Raw genomic sequence first — 17,531 nt, 5'->3', positions numbered from 1 at the left:
TCTCTCTCTCTCTCTCTCTCTTTCTCTCTCTTTCTCTCTCTCTCTCTCTCTCTCTCTCTCTCTCTCTCTCTCTCTCTCTTCAGTTCTTTTCCTTCCATTTCCTTTACGCAAGACATTGTTGCGGTAATATGGGCCTGGTTGAATGTGGGTCTCCTTCTCGCTTTGTATCTGTAATATCCGACATATCAATGCTAAGAAGCAGTAGAGGGAACGATGTAGCTTCCGTATGTTTTAAATTCATATAAAGCTTATTTATCTCGAATATTTTCTAACGAGCTCATACGAGCTCTATGATTTTTAATATTACAAAAATGAATCGGTAGCCTATAAGTTTGTATTATTCAATTAATCACTTGGAAGATCTTCTATACAAAAAGATTTTTACCGATATTTTTTTAAATTTAAAATGAACAGATTTTTGGAATCATTTATATAAAGAGAAATAAGAAAGAAAAAAGTGTCTGTATATCTTATTTTCTTATTGTATTTCATATATATTTTCTGTATAAGAAAAAACCTTTCGCTTTCTCACCATTACGGAAGAACTATTTACTATATCCCATTTATTCTTCCTGCCTTTCTTTTTCCCTCTCTCTTTTCCTCTGTATCGGTTTTTTTTTTCATTTGCGGAAGGAAATGGGCGTACGCGGCTTCGTTCGGATACACAGCTTGTCTCTCCTGGAGACGATTCTCTAGGACAATAGGAGCTATTCAACCGAGAAAATGGGTCATGGTCGGCATATAATCGTTCCCACTATTTTCTGTTTAAAGAGGAAGAAATGTGTCACTGGTAGCGGTGTCAATTTGAATATAGGTCAAGATTCATTGACTGCAAGTGTCTTTCGAATTTGACGGTGTCATAGTCCAAACCCCACGTTATAAGGATAATAAGAACAAAATTATCTTAGCAATAATATAAACCAGGATTTTATACGTATAAGAAAATTGTAAATGTTTCCTTCTCATCAATATCGATTTTATGTCGAGAAAAAACTATGTATACGATTCCCAATAAGATTTATGATAAATGTAAAAAATGTACCCCTCCCGAATAAACATACAGAATGCATGGAAGCGAATGAAATAAATTAGACGACGTCACATCGGTGCTGATGAAAAGGAGATTAATTAAACGATGCAAGCATCAATTGAGAATTCAAATGCAGCCCAAGCATGAGGGCAGAAATTGCGGGAAACGAGGATGTCGGGAACACACCCGATAGCTCTTTGCGCGCGATAACCGCTCTCTCTTTCTCTTTCACGCGAAACACCTACACGTGTTGTGCTGTCAGACCGTATATATATATATATATATATATATACATCCCTGCACGCGCTCACTCTTGGAGCACTCTCGATTTCGTTGGAAGAGGTCGAAGTGGGTCGCTCACACAGACACGGGCGGCGCGTCGTTTCCGCTATCGAAACTTCCGGCTTTGGCAATCCGTTAATGTGAGAGATGCTAGCGCCGTATATAATGGCGCCTTCACGCAGCCGAGTCGGGTCGGTGAGTTAATTGTCCTTAATTAGGGATAGACTTATCAATCGGCCTCGAATCCGCTATTGTTCCGAAGCATTAAAATGCCGTCATTGGCTTATATTTTAAAATATTGGATCGAAAAAGAATTACGGACAACATATCGTGCTATTTATAAAAAAATATTTCATTCGCAAATTATATAATAATAATAATTATATAATAAAAAATAGCTCACTATTTTTCTACGAAAATATATTCTTAAAAATCAAAAAAAAGAAAATTAACGGAACAGATTAACATGATACGATATACAATATTAAACGAGAAAAGAGGATTTATTTTACAATTAAAATTGAGGAAATTAATGTCACAAAGTTTGATATTTAATAATCATAAATTGTTATAGTATCGAACAAGAGATCTAAAATTTTAATTTCTAGTATTCATAATAATAATTATATTTAATATTAACTCAATCTGTCCGATAATTCGAATATTAATGATCTAATCATTTAATGCAAATGATTAGCAAGTGAAAAAATATTATGTGATCGTTAAGTGATATGCAAATGAAATTTTTTCTATTTTGTTTTCGATGTTTTTTCGAATATATTAAATTGCAGAGAGATTAAATGTAGAATAAAAATATGTACCGTGCAACACAATAAATATTTTGTATACAAATATATATATTTGCAATAATATTCATAAAATATTTTATTGTACGACATAATATTTCTCTCAATTTCTCTGCAATTTAATATATGACTCTTTCCGATTCCGACTGGATTCCGTAAACGTTGAATCGACACCGCTTGTAAATCAACACGCTTGTAATGTCTTAACGACCTCGATTAGCGTCGGATTGTATTCGTCGATATCGATCGCGGGGTATCGTGATGGAATAGCTCACTTTTGTTCTTGCGCACCGTCGTAACAATCACGCTTTTCTTTCCGGCCATTATAATATCGCCGCATTATATGTATTTTCCTTATCCGCTGTTTATTATTGATGCACATAAATCGTGCGCGATTGATGTAATTCTTTTTATTCCGTAATCTCGTGGCGGTTTCTGATACATAAATCACGTATCAACTTGTACAGATATTTTCTATAAAATTTCATATTAAAAATATGGTTTTATATAATGACTGGAAAAATGTCGAGGTTAAATATAAATATACGAAACGTTTTATGTCTGAACCTCCATATTACATATTTTCTTAACAATTCGTCTCTTTAATAACTACACACAAAAGTATTATTAAATTTATTATATATATTAAATTTGGAAGTATATATAAATTATATAGATTTATCACGTAACTTCCTTGCCATGCAATTTGTATCCCAAAATGATAGATGTGACTTGTATCACTTCCGTTCAACGGTTTATTTAACTTCGTATGGAAAGAATTTAGTGAAGCTAGTACGAATAACGTGTCTCATCAATATACATAGCGATAAACGATCGCTAAATTATGTAATGACATATGACGATGTCCGATAATTGTGCGCCATGTGATTAACTGTACGCCGATGATATAGCACGCGGAAACGCGAATGGATCGATCCCGCTTTATAATCGCAGTTTACCCTATACGCACGCTTTAATCATAGGCACACATATATATAATCGGTGACGAAAATAATTCTCCGTGTCATGTATCGCTTGATGAAATAATTGCATTCCTTATCGAGAAAAAGATGAACAGTTGTAAAGATATTTGTTCTGTTCCGCGAGTTACATTTTCATGATAAATGATTAAGATTATGATAATTATATTCCCATGATAAGAAATTTGAGATAAATGAACAGGTATTTACGATTTTCCGTTTTCTTTCCGAAATGTTTCGCGAATGCAGAGCGCGAATGCACCTGCTGTGAACGCGCCGATAAATATGCGTTTCTCGCGAAACGGAATGACGGTCGGTTACGCTCTGTTAACACTCAGTTCCACTCCCGAGAAGGAAACACTTAACAATGAATCGATATCATCAACGATATTCGAGTGTTCCATGTAACTTATAATATATCGCATTATGTAGTAATTTTAGGAATTTTACTATCATTACACAATATTTAAATTGGGGCAAAATTATTAATATTTATCTATATATAATCTTGTACTTATTATATCAACGCGTTAATGAATTGTTGTATAAAAGTATTAAATAATTAAATTGAAAAACGAGCCGGTTAAATGCTTTTCAATCTCGTTACATGTTCTACATACACCCTATTGCTATTCGTTAAATATATTATTCGGCTGTGAAATATCGTTAGTTTTATTGTGAAGCAAAACAGGTGTGTTGTTCAACGGAGATCGATCGATGTCATAATATCTCCGGGGCTGTTTTCAGTTTTCGCATGACGCCGTGGGCGAGAGACGGCGAATCCGGATCTCGGTTGGTCGCCGGAACGTGCGAAATAACGTGTTTTCGCCTCCTTTCTCGACGTGACACAAGGTGGAAATATGTCCTCGTCTCTCGCGTATATGTATGTACGAGACATATACCTGCGTACTCTCCGCGCCCGCACACATATCCAAGAGTTGCCGCTTCTCGGACAGCATGTCGGACGCACGTGATGTCACATAGAAAGAGAGAGTCGTTACCGTTACGCAATGCCGGCCACGCCGCACCGGGACACGCGTCTGCTGCGCGTGTGCGCGTGCGAGAAAGTTGCGTGGCCCGGCCAAACGCTGACCTTACGTACTATTCGCACATACATATACACATACGCACCCGCAAGCGTACGCACATGCTGCGAACGTTTCGCGATCCGTTTCATCGTTCCGTTCGATATGGTCTTTAAGCAATTTTGATCAACGTGTGATAACAATGTATTTTTCTTAATCTCAACCGCAAGGAAATATTTGTTTTATAGTTTATATATAAGTTAATTTATATTAAATATTGATATACTTTTTAATGGGTACAGATGTTGTGATATCCGGAATGCTTTGGATTTTGCAATTCTATCTATTCTCGATATTAGTAAGAAAAATATTAATAGATATAATGAATGAAATGAATGAATGAAGAATGTTTTATCGCGAAGACACTTTACTATTCAATAGAATAATAATAATAATTATATGCAATTTTTATTCTAAAAATACTTACGTCAAATATTATAAATATAAAATAGTCACACACACACACATAGTTAACTTTATTCTTAAAATAATATAAAATGATAAAGCGATAAATACTTATATATTATTTCGATACAAATACATAAAGAAAGAGAGAGTTGACGTACATATTGTACATTTGTCAAGATTAACGAACGCTGGATATTTGCTGGCCGAGTATTTTCTTTCGTTGTTCTGACAATAAGAATAATTTCGTGGTTAATTTTAATGGTTTTGTTACGGCGATTAAAATCGCGCGATGCATATTAATTTACGATCAGATCGAATGGTACTTGGCGAGCGAGCGAAACTGGTCTCGGGCTTTTAGAAACTATGAAAACCGGGACGTGGTAATGGTGATTACGGTGAAACCTTGCCGTCGTGTCGATATCGGCGGAAGTCGGCTTCTGGATCTTACAGGTGAAACGGGCAGGAAGCGCGCAGAAGGTGAAAACGCCGTGAAAAAACTATATACACGCGCCGATCGACTTGAAACGCGCGCGATCGATCCGGCTAGACACCCACACCCCGTCCATCGCAATCGAGAGCGCGAGAGTCCAATGCCAAGTAAGGTCAGTCTACTCCCGCGTTTCCGGTGGGTGGGTAAAATTTATCTCCCGTTCTCTAAAATTTTATATAAAAATTCACGAGAGGCTGCGAGCGCTCCATACATCACGATTTATCTCGGTCGATCAAATTTCAAGATGTTATGAAATCGCGGAAAGAAACGATGTAAGATCTTGACGTAAGACCTGCTGAGATAAAAATCCAGTCACTTTCTGACTTTAAAAGACACGGCCGGCGGTTAAAACTAATCATAACTAATAATAAGATAAAAATAAACTCTTGACGTTTCAATTTCAACCATGACCGTCCCTTTCTTATGTTCGCGGAAGTAGACAGCAGCGAATAACAAAAGATCGTTGAGAGTCGATTAAATCTTCATGCGTGAGTCGCGCGCGTGATGAAAATGCGAGACGACACATTGAGCCGTCCGTTGGGCCTGCAAAGGAATGCAGCAGTAAAGCGAAGCGACGACGTTTTCGAACAATAGCGGGGCTATTTACTTCCGGGAGCCTTGAAACCGTTCGGAAGATATATAATATTTTGTTTTTTTCTCGCGGTGGGTCTCTAAAAATAAAGGCTGCGAATATATTTTGTCAATAACTCACAGAATTTTGATTGAAAAAAAAAATCAAACGGTCGGCGTTTAATATCAATCTTTTTGCTTTTGTAGTGACACGCTATTTCGTTAAAAAGAGATAGAAGAATGAATAAATTTGAACAGAATGAGAGACTATATATATATAAATCAATTGGACATTACGTTTTTTTAATGTATATAATATCCAATTGATTTTACCTGGTGTGGTGCTAAAATATAGTCATAAATTTCAGGCCTATGATGTCATAACTCCATGGATTCGTACGCGAATGACTTTCCTATTTGTAAACACTTTTAACGTAATATTAAATTTCTTGAAACTTGTCTGAAACTTTCGCAACTATGGCAATTTTTGCCAAGATACGATAACGCGATATTTTTCGGTATTAAAATCGGATCATAATTTTTAAAATTTTTATGCGATGATTATTAAGATTTCCGTTGCGAATATTACGTGATGCGACAATTGGAGAGAAAAAAATGTTGCGTTCTTCGTTCCGCGGCGCCTCGCAAATAACTCGCATCCGCGATTATTGTAATGTTGCGGCTCTTACGAAGCCGCAAGGATATGCAATTTGTATAACGGAGGTGAATATTATTCATGGGAATACCGGTCTCTCTGTAATCTGCTGTACTGCCGCGGCGCGCATTAAATGTCAGTTTTTATACGATTTCATGCGTGATCTTTAAACGGTCCTCTCCGATTTACACATGTTACATCAACGCAGTTCTTATACGGATATGTCGAGAAACTGCGAAAACTTTTACTTTGCAAACATGTGATTGCAAGATCGCAGAATTATTAAATGATATTAATAAAATTTACAATGATCGATATAAAAGTTGACTTAAGCGTTCATCTACGATGCTTAAAAAAAAAAAACACAATGATTATATCAATCGAACAAAATAAATCTTTATCGTGTTTATATTGAGCGCCTAAGATAAATGTTTGATGACGATTTATTTCGATCGCAGTCGCGAACATCGATTATTCTTTTAATCCGTCGTGACTCCGAAACGTGATACGGTAAGAGATCCGCATGATTGCATAACAACGGAATCCCCACCGACCTTCCGAGAGCGAGGAGAATCGAACGAATCGGCGAGCTTGAGGAAATTTGCGAGAGCGAGCTCGCGTGAGGAAAATTGATCGATCGGATCGGTCGCCGCCATTTTCCACGGAGGATTTTTCGGGTCCGCTGCGGCGAGAAATTGCTTAATGAAGCCGCGCCGTGGCACAGCACCGCCTGAAAGGAAGGTAGAAACGTTGCAGTGGGTCAAGGAGAGACGCCGGCTTTCACTTCCTCTCGACGCGAGCTCCTCGAGAGAGAGAAAGACAGATATTAGAGAGAGAGAAAGAGAACGCCTCTCGAGTCGCGGCCTTTTTTTTCCTTCTCCTTCTGCGTTTTTCCTTCCCCCTCGTGAGAATATTTATCCGCCTATGATTACGCTCGATTATTTCGACCGACGGATAGATGTGTTTACGGTAAAATCTTAATGAACGCTTCCCTTCAAATTGATCCACTTAACCTGGACCCGGACGGGCGATCCGCGATATAATGCACGGGTCACGATAAGCAGCTTATCTCGGAGCATCATTTCTCGTTCATTAATGAGGAGTCGATGCTTCGCTCTTTGTAAAGCAGCGAGTAAAAATTATACTATACTTTAATTTCTCTGAGATAGAATAAATTGTTAACTCCCACTTTTAATATTTATTATTAAATATTATTACGAGATCCTCCTATCTTAATATCGGTATCGATATTTTACTATGACGAAAGACGAGTGATTATTATCTTTTGAATTTAGATAACTATCGCTAGAACGCAATATTATACTTCCATTTTATATAATTAAAATTGAAGCAAAGCGCAAGAAAAATAAAGAAAAAGTTATTTGATGAATTCCGCATAAAAATTCAACAAAAATATTTTTATTTTATCATTTTATATAAATAATCGTATCGTTTTATATAATCTATGGTATTTAATATTCCATCGTTTATTCAATTTCTCCAGTTTAGAGAAATTAATATTTCTGATATATCTGATTTTCATTTATTTAATCGATGTTATTTCGTTATTTGTTGCAGTAGACACAAGGGAAGTTCAACCGCACGACACAGGCGAAAAAGAACAATTAGGTCTCGCGAGCGTGAAAGTGGAACCGGGATCCACCAGTGCGACTACCACCAGTAGCACAGGAACCCGTCTGCTCCACGGGATCCTCTCCCAGCATCCCCAGCAGCACAGCCTGGGGCTGCAGAACGGATATGGCCGACACTTGACCGGTCACGCTCAAATGGGCCAGCCGCCTTACACTACTGCCGCCACGAGTACGCCAGGTAAGGCATTCGAGGAAAACATTTTAAATAACGTTAATGAGATTTCTGGAGGACCCACCCCAGTCAGTTTGCATATTGCGATAGATTTTCAATCGCATACGATATAATTTAGAACATAATGTCGAAAGAGGATGTAGGTTTAGAAATAGAAAAATGAGAAAGAGAGGTTTTTGATAAATTACAATCGGAGTATATGAGATAATGGAGAAATAAATAAAGTTAAAAGAAGGATATATGATGACAGATTTATGATAGAGAGAATATATATATATATATATGACGTTAAAAATATGATAAAATAAAAAAGAAGTAAAATAGATGGTCGCAATATTTGAAAAAATCGACATTTTTTGAAGAAATATTTCAGAATTTAATCGCGATGTCGATATCGTTTATTTAATTAAAAAGAGCTATTAAAAAAAATCGACTTGTTATTACAAACAGGATATGTCATATTTTTCATTTTGACTCAATTATTTCTAGGTTTTTATAGCTTCAATTTAATATATAATATATCTAAAAAAATTTTCATAGATACGTTTGCGTTGTTGTAACATTAAAGAATACCACATTTGATAACTAGTCTGGCATTTTGCGGATAATTGGCATTTGTGTAAAATAAGACGATGATGATTTCCATTAATTGGATCGTAATAAAACAAGGCGCAACGGCTCTCTTGTAGATGACTTATTACCGAAGCGACAATCGCGGATTACTCGGACGTTTCGTCGAATAATTGCATCGTCGAATGCTGCTATTCGCTAATTGACCGAAAAGTAGAACAACCAAACAATCGTGTTACGGTGGTTAAGGAGAGGTGAGAAAACCGATCGGCGCGATTTCTTAAGAATAATTATAATCATAACACGCGCGCGCACACACATACAGGCGATGCAGAAAGCAATAACGAAAGCAAAATAAACATTTCCGCATTCGTAGTTTAAAATTTGGATTAGTGGAGCAACGTCGATTTCACAAAAGTTGCATCGCGCAACGACAAAACCGCTCACCGACAATACCTTTGCATTTCGCCAGGAATTCGGGCATAAACCGATTCTCAAAATACTCGACTCGATTGTTGCATAAAGCGGCGACCGATCGAATTCGCGGATATCGGCTTGCATAACGCGGCGATGACAATGACGATGACGAGACGACGACAACGAGACGATGACGACGAGAGAGGGAGGATAGGAGCGAAAGAGAGCAATGACTCTCGCGCAGAACCCTTTAGGACCCGTTCGAGACGGTTAGTCGCGCCGCGAGAGAGAAGGAGAGAAGAGGGTAGGGGAGGGAACCGTGGGAAGAGTGAGCGATATGCATACCCAATGACCGGATGACCTTCGCTCGTTGCATAAAGATGCCTTTAATTGACGGCGCGCGCGCGAGAACACGTTCGGCACGGCTCGGCGACGTTCGATAAAGCCGAGCGAGCGAGCGAGCGAACGAGCTCTCCGGACATCTCCAGGGACCATCTAATTTGTTTAAAGCGGCGGACGAAAGCGACGCGCGGCTTTAATTTAGAGAGCCTGTCGAACCGGTCGATCGCCGATACATTCGTCGCGTAATAATATCGAACGGTGATTTGATGGTTGCGACATATTTAGAATGTGAAGTATTCGATGTTCGGTTATGTACAGTAAAAGAAAAACTTCGGACAAAGTGTCTGAAGTTTTTTTCGCAGACATACTGTCTGAATTTTCAGACGCACTTCCATTTTCAGACATACTCTTTTGAACATTCCGAAAAACGACTCTGATAATTATGACAGATTGTCTGAAATTTCTTTCAGACATTTAGATCTGAAAATTTAGATAAAAATATGTCTGACAATGAATTCTTAGACAATTTTTTATAGTATATATATTGATGACGTCACAAGTAAAAATTATACAGGGTGTCTACATCCTGGAAATCTGGAATTCTCAGGGATTTTCTTTGTACTTGGAAAAATCAGGAAATTAAGCCAAGTGAATTGTGTTTAAAATATATTATAAATATATATCTATTTCTATTTATGCACAAAATATAGAATATGTAGTACATATTCTTTATTGTAATTTTTAGTGAGAAAAAGGATGTTATGCAAGTGAAAAATGCTTACAAAAGCTATTCAATTTTTTTTCAATACCTTTGCAAATCTAGCACTTGAAACTTGAAAAAAAAGCTCTGTTTTTTTCCTTCGTATGAATGAAAAACATTAAAAAACGTATATAATAAAAAAACTTATTTTAGAAAGTTGACACGAAAAATCTTTCACCGAGATATTCCATTTTTATCTAAAATTTTTTAACAAAAGATCAGGGAATTTTTTTACAAGATTTGAGTAGATACCCTGTTATATCGAAATTTCCATGATAAACTATGCTCTTACGATATTTTGAAAAAGGTAAAAAGCAAATTATTGACAAAAGATATACAAATATAGGAAAATAAAGAAGAGAAAATTGGCTAGGAATGAAATAATTTAATGTAAGAACGATTGTAAATAACCAAATATAAAAATCACAACTGTTCTTTAAAATTTCAAAATAAAATTTATCTATATTTAGAAACGAAATAGAATACGCATCCTTCTTTCAAATCATAAAAATCCTCTTTTCTACATTATAAATATTCTTTCGGCCCTAAATAAAATCTTTTTTAACGAAGTAATAATTTCGAGAAGATAACACGACTCTCTCTTTTTTTTTAATACGCGATAGTCGAGCGCCTTTCATTTATCGTGCTCTTTTGCGCAAAACGGTATCGTTGGGAGATTAATTGACGATGTCGCGCCTTATCGCTAGCCCTAAACTCTGCCGGCTATTTATCACAGAGGACGCGTCCCCTTCCTTTGTTTCATGCCGTCGTCGGCCGGAAGCAGGAAGCGGATCACTGCCAGCAAGCCCAGCGGACAGCGGAGTCAGCGATGTTGAGTCCAGCACATCCTCCGGCGGCAACGAGGACGCGAATCTCTTACTGAAAGCCAGGCTCAATCCTAATTCGTCCCTCCAGCCAGGTCTGGCGTCTCATCACTCTCATCTGTCGTCGGGTGAGCTCGATCTCTATCTTACGCTTATCGATCATCGATACGATCGCTTAATGCATGTATCTAAGATCGTAATTATAAAGAATTTTAAATCATAATTCTAAAGATCTCGTATCGATACCAGGATCATTAAGAATATTTTTCATAATAATACACAATCTTATCTCTATCTCTCTTGAAAACTTTAGTATTATTAGACATTGAACAGTTTAAAGGTAGATTTATAATAAAAACGTTGATTTAAAAGATTATTTCTTTGCGTCTTAACGAGATAAAATTTTGACGAGAGATCAAAATTAAGTTCGCGCGACACTTTTCGAAGAGACACGTGCTTTCTTATCGAGCGTCTATATCGATTGCTCGACAGCAGCACTCGGCAGGTCGGCCTGTCACAGCCCCGGCGTTTACCCGTCGACGGCGACCTTTTTGCCGCCCTCCTATCATCCGCATCAGCATCATCCCTCCCAGTATCATCCGCATCGGGGGAGCTCGCCGCACCATCAGCACAGCAACCACACCATGGGTTCGACGATGGGGCCGCCCCACCACCACCACCATCACCATCAAACGCAGAGTCTACAACACTTGCATTACCGTCAGCCACCCTCGCGTAAGTACAAACTCTCAATCTTTCACGGCTACGTATCGTCGTATGTGATCGGCGATTTTCCGCGGGAATGCTCGATTTCCCTCGACATTGATAGTACTTTTAGCTGATTACGAACAATAGATAAAATAATAGTAATAGCAATAATAATTCTTGGATAGCAGCTCGGTTAAATTTTTGTCAGGTTCTATTGTGTATAAAAAAATGTATATTCAAGATATACAGAAAAATAACGCGCGCTCGTCCTAAAAAAAAAAAAATCTTGAAATTTCAATATTTCTCTGCGCATGAATAGTGCGATCGGAATAGGTTCTCTAGCGATTCAGTCTAGATTTACATACAATAAGACGGGCCTTTTCTTTGACCTCGTTTACTTATCGGCAATTTCAAATAGATAACAAATGTATCTCGTTTCTCATCACGATCGATTGGTGGTCGAAGGAGGGAAAGAGAGGCGGGAAGAAAGTGCTCGATGAAATGGTGACTTCGGTATCTCGCGTCTGGCATCTGAAACCTGGATCGTCATGACGTAACTGCGTTTCTCGGTAGCCCGAGTTTATTTCGACTTCGTAGAGAGATATCGATTCGATATCGTGTCGCCGACCAACCAGACGCGGCGAAATATCCTCGCTTTTGACGGATTATTATGCATGCGAGCGTAAATGTAAAAAAATAGTCGGTCTTCGATGATCCTGTGAGCGGATTAGCGATACCGTATCACGGTTTTAATCTTCAAAACGTCAGTCCTTCATCGAGTTGTAATATATAAGTCCCCGCTTTAGTCGCAAAAGTTTATTTATTTATTTATTTATTTATTTTCTTTTTTTTTGTTGAAAGTATGCCGAAGGGAACTGTGTGACAAAAAAGTATTACGCTATCGAATTGATAACTAGGTGAATATTTATATACCTTCGTTGAATGTGTTAAACGGATTGTAAAAGCTGATCGACGTATGACGTGAAAAACTTGGGTCGATTTTTAGCCACATCCAATTCCGCGAAATGCGCTGCAACTCGCGAATAAAATGATTGCTAGCAAGATGTCTATTAATATTTTACGCCTATTTTATTCTTTTAATATTATAATATTAATATTATGAAACATTTTTCTACTTGTGTTTATTTTTAAAACATAGTAAAATTTTCTAACAGCATATCAATTATATACAGTTTTCAACGTACAAAAGTGACTGACACTTTTATTTAATTTCTTGCTATAACAGAATAATCCGATAATATAATTCTTTTCTTGTTAAGCAAAGCTTTGAACGTGAGAGACCGATTGACGTCAAGAAATGCTAAACATACCGTCGATAATACGAGCAAATAAAATTAATCTCTCAGAAAGATTCTCTCCGAGAGAGATAAGATTTTCTAGTAGATAAAAAGAGAGAACACGATACTTAACCCGCGTACCGCGATTTCAAAGGCGGGTGCGATCGCGGAACAGAAATTGGACCGAGTTTCTCGACGAGAAGCGCGAAGAGGCAGGAAACGACTAATCCGTTTGAAATGAAATCGCGAGCGGAGAACTTCCTCCGCGTGACAGATGCCAAGTGAAAGGATTCGCCTCGTAGTTGCGCGGGAAAACGTTGAAAAGTGCGACGCGCGAACTCATCGCCGTCGTCGGCTACGTCGTCATCTCCGATGCACGGCTTCGTCTCGTTCTCGTGACCCACTTGCCGTTCTCCGATTCGACGGCCCAGATTCGCTTCCTGCTGCTGCCTCCGAAGCATTTCCGTCTACGCTTTCGCGTCTTGCGGTCGCGAGTTTTCTCTTTCGATGCCTGTCATCTCCGTCGAGATGCGCGATCATTCCTTTTCACGAATATAGTCGTGTGATTAGATATTCTATTATTCTTTTTATTCATTTGCATCTGTCAAATTTAATTCGTTAAAAATATGCTCTCTTTTTCTTTAAATAAATTTTTTAATAAAGAGTACAATTTTTTTCATTTTCTAATCATAAAAAAAAAAATTTAATTTCTAATGATAAGATTCTAATAATGGAGAATGTGCGCTCCAAGATTAAGCAAATTGGCGATTCTAAAAGTCGAGGACGTGACGCGACATAACACTACGGATTACGGATATTCGCGCGACATTAAGTCTTTACCGAATTATTTGCGCGTTGCGAGGTATCGCGAAATTAATTATGCACGCGAAACGATCTGATTTAATCGAATCGAGAGCCGGTATAATTAATTAGAACGCGATCGACCAACCGGAAGGTGGGTTTCTCGGCTGCGATTTCGCGAAGTCTCTATATCTTCGCCATTAAACCGGTTCGATTCGAATCATCGACAGCAGCTGATGACTCGATCTCGTCGACATCTGGCGCCGCGTGATTCGAAGAGTCGCGCTCGCTCTCGGATCGGCGCCAAGGTTGATTTCTTCGACGAGCGCAGGTCGCAGGTGGAAAGTGCCGACGCTTCACAAATCGCGGTGAAATTCTCCGCGTGCGAGCACGGAGTATCAATTATCGTCGCGAAAAGAAGAGAAAAGAGAAGCGGGCAGGCAGGCAAGCGCGCCTTCGAACGGAAGCGGCAGCATTGCGTTTTATTATCATCGTAGGCTGCAATTCCCGCCGCGTCGCTCGACAATTAGATCGAACTTTCCCTAATTGAAAATATCCCGCGCATGAGACTGCCTTTTAACCTCCTTTTTAATGTCGGGGAAAAAAAGATTGCTGCAAATTCTTCGCCGTATCTTTAAATGTCACTTGTGGCTGCGCGCGGAGATACGAGAATAATCGACGTTTATCTCACTATGAATTATCATTCGAAATACATATTTACGCTAATAAGAGTCTTAATAAAAATTTGCATTGTTCGATATAACAGTCTTATTATCATTTTTTTTTTTTTTTTTTAATAAACGGCACTGTTAATGATCAGCGATTAATTCATAAAATTTTACAAAAAAAAAAAAGATGCGAAAATAGAAACGAAACAGCAGGCTCCGTCATAATCTCATTCTAATACTCGTGCGAAATTTTACATCATATTATTTCTTTTCGATTAAATGAAAAAATAATATAAATCGCGGTGAGAAGCGTTATAGTCTCGTATTTGTTATGATTTTCACATCGTGCTCCAAATCTAACAACTAACAAGAGAAACGCTAGTTTCTTTCCTTATTTTCTAAAAATTCGGTTTTATCTTGCTCATGTTTGAATTAAACGGAAGAAAAAAAAAAATTTTGTTGTTAATCGAAAGATCTAGGAATAATCTAAAAACACATTAAAGGCTAAATGAATCTTTTAGTAACGCACGAAAATATTGCCCCTATATACTTTGTCGCATACGTTACCCTTATCTTAATTTGTATAAGAGAAACGAGAGAGGAAGGGAACACATTTTCTTTTTTTTTTTCTTAAGGGGAAAGAGGACGCTGCTGCATAAAGTTTGGAAAGTAAGGGACAAAAGTGCCGTAACGACACTGCGCCTCGATTCGCCGCGCCGAGTAAAAGTGTGCCAGATTGTATAATCGAACGTGAATAAGCAAAATGTTACGCCATAGCGATTTGGTAACGTCGCCGGTCCCCTCCTCTTCCCCCCTCCCCTCCCCTTCATCTCTCCCCGTCCGTCGGGCACGGCCGTGTTCCCATTGCGGTAGGCGCAACGGTTCGCGCGGGCGACGATGGTGGACAGGAGAAAATTCAACCTGTTAAGGACATAGGAAATACTATTCGAAATGAAAAAAAAAAAAACATCGGCTATATTTAATCCTGCTGGATTATAAATAGTTAATGTAAAATACAATAATTTTATTTGTACAATGAGTAGATGATTGTGTACGTTAATTAATTAAATATATATTTCACAGGAAGTAAATATTTCAGACACGTATAAAATCTCGTCAAAGATTTAAAATAATCATCTGTATATGTGTGTGTGTGTGTGAGAGAGAGAGAGAGAGAGATAGTAAAATATTTGATGGATAGTTGCGATAAAAATAACTCGTTTAATTATATTTAAATGCTTCTAAAAAAAAAAAAAGACGGTTAATAAAATTCGACGCGCGAAAAGTGCTGTAGACTTTACATTTGACTCACAATTTGGATGGTCAGCTGATTTGCATTTGTGCAGAATACGCTTATAAATACTCGCGTTGTTCATGAGAAGAAATAACTCGCGGTAACTATAGCTAATAGGAATAAACTATGGTTTAATGGAAATTCTATTCATGCTGATGAATCTCTCTCTTTCTCTTTCTCTTTCTCCCTCTCGACAGCGAGCTTATGCCGCTCGCTGCTGCGTCGAATAAATCTCTTGGGATTCGGACCACGGAACCGGCCACTGCACCGCGAGTATATCCGCGAGAGTTTGCGCGTTCTGCCAAAATTGCGATTTTCCGCGATTTCGCCGAAGCCAATTGGCCATCGGCCCCTCTTTTATCTAGATCACTGTACCACACAAATATTGCGCAACTCGGCTGTAAGCGAGATGATGCATAACCGACTCGGGATACTCGAAAACGAGCCCGCGCCGTTTTCAGCTCTCAACTTTCTCTTCGACCAGCTTGGAATCTTTATGCTCTTTGAGGAAAAAAAAAGAATCCGTACATAAGTGCACACATGATTATTTACAATTATTCTCACTGCTTGCAGCACGCGCAAGTATTGATCCATTAAATCGACAGCGAACTCGTTCACGCCGGATTCTCCGTTTATTCGGTCAACTGATCGATGAGCATGAAAGAGCGTAGGAAGACCGCTGTTTGCATAGAAGTAGAAAATGATCGGGGACGTTTATCGTGTGAACTGTGGATATCTATCCGTGTATATAGATCTTCTTACAGCCGGGCGCAGTGTACGTACCCGGAATAGTAACTCGGGGAAAGAATAGCATAGCGCGCCGCTATTTTCGACCGGATCATCATCGTTCGAGCCGCGATTCTTCGTCCATTAGCGCCTCTCGGCGAACACGCGTGTGAAAGACCCTTTAAGCATGCCAGGAACGAAAGCGAAGGAACGCGAGGCGCGCGTTGGCAAATCGACGTGGCACAAATTTTGACGCTGACGACGCGTCAAGCGAAAGTGTTACAAGGTTCCGCGAAATAGCGATAGAACCTTAATACACGTTAAGACGATTTTGGTTCCTACATTTATTCATTCAATTAAAGTTTCTTCGTCTTTGTTTTGTAATATCGCTAGAAAAATATTAAAATCTTCCAAGATCTTCTGTATGAGATATATACATGTCCGTTTTTAGATTCTTAAGAATTCTTAAGAAATATTTTACGATATTTCCTCTTTTTTTATTCGCATCATTCATCCATACGTGTATCGTGTCAAGGGCAAATCCGATTTTTATACGAATGCGTGAACATCAATTATATTCTGAGACTTAACGCTTGACATCCAAGTAGCTTGCAAATACATTAGCATCTCGATTATTAAGAGAGAAAGAGAGAGAAAAGTTGACGCCGTCAAAATATTTTGGACTTTTTCGAAAACAATAACAAACGATCTAGACACGCAAAACTGTTTTTTTTTTTCGGTTGAGGAAATGATCATATACATTCGATAACTTATTATATGTGTTGGGATAAAAATTCACGACTGTTTATTTTAAAGTAGTGCATTTTTTTCGAAAGCCTTAAAAATAGAATATACATGTTCGATTTTGTCATCGTAGAGAGAAATAAATTTTTAAAAAGATGTTTTCTTTTTGCATTCTATAAAAGAATTATGCTTTCGAAAGTTTTATAAAGAATAAGACTTATGCAAGCACGTAAGATTCAATCTTATCTT

The 17,531-nt window shown here is 38.1% G+C and overlaps 1 protein-coding gene across 4 annotated transcripts in view; it reads left to right on the top strand.

Annotated features, from left to right (window-relative positions):
• The window catches only part of LOC115244525 (ecdysone-induced protein 74EF), a 150,485-nt gene that overhangs the window by 86,135 nt on the left and 46,819 nt on the right, over positions 1–17,531 (top strand). For 3 of the 4 annotated variants that reach the window (XM_029822215.1, XM_029822214.1, XM_029822217.1), the window contains 3 exons: positions 7,885–8,136; positions 11,004–11,171; positions 11,536–11,778. In XM_029822215.1, the coding sequence (XP_029678075.1) occupies positions 7,885–8,136; positions 11,004–11,171; positions 11,536–11,778 (663 nt within the window). The remainder of the gene's footprint in view (positions 1–7,884; positions 8,137–11,003; positions 11,172–11,535; positions 11,779–17,531) is intronic. The other variant, XM_029822216.1, reaches the window with a different exon arrangement.

The sequence above is a fragment of the Formica exsecta genome, unplaced genomic scaffold (genome assembly GCF_003651465.1).
Source record: "Formica exsecta isolate Colony F162 unplaced genomic scaffold, ASM365146v1 scaffold82, whole genome shotgun sequence".
Lineage (NCBI taxonomy): Eukaryota > Metazoa > Arthropoda > Insecta > Hymenoptera > Formicidae > Formica > Formica exsecta.
The sequence above is the reverse complement of the archived record's forward strand: the minus strand, read 5'-3'. Positions and strand labels throughout refer to the sequence as shown.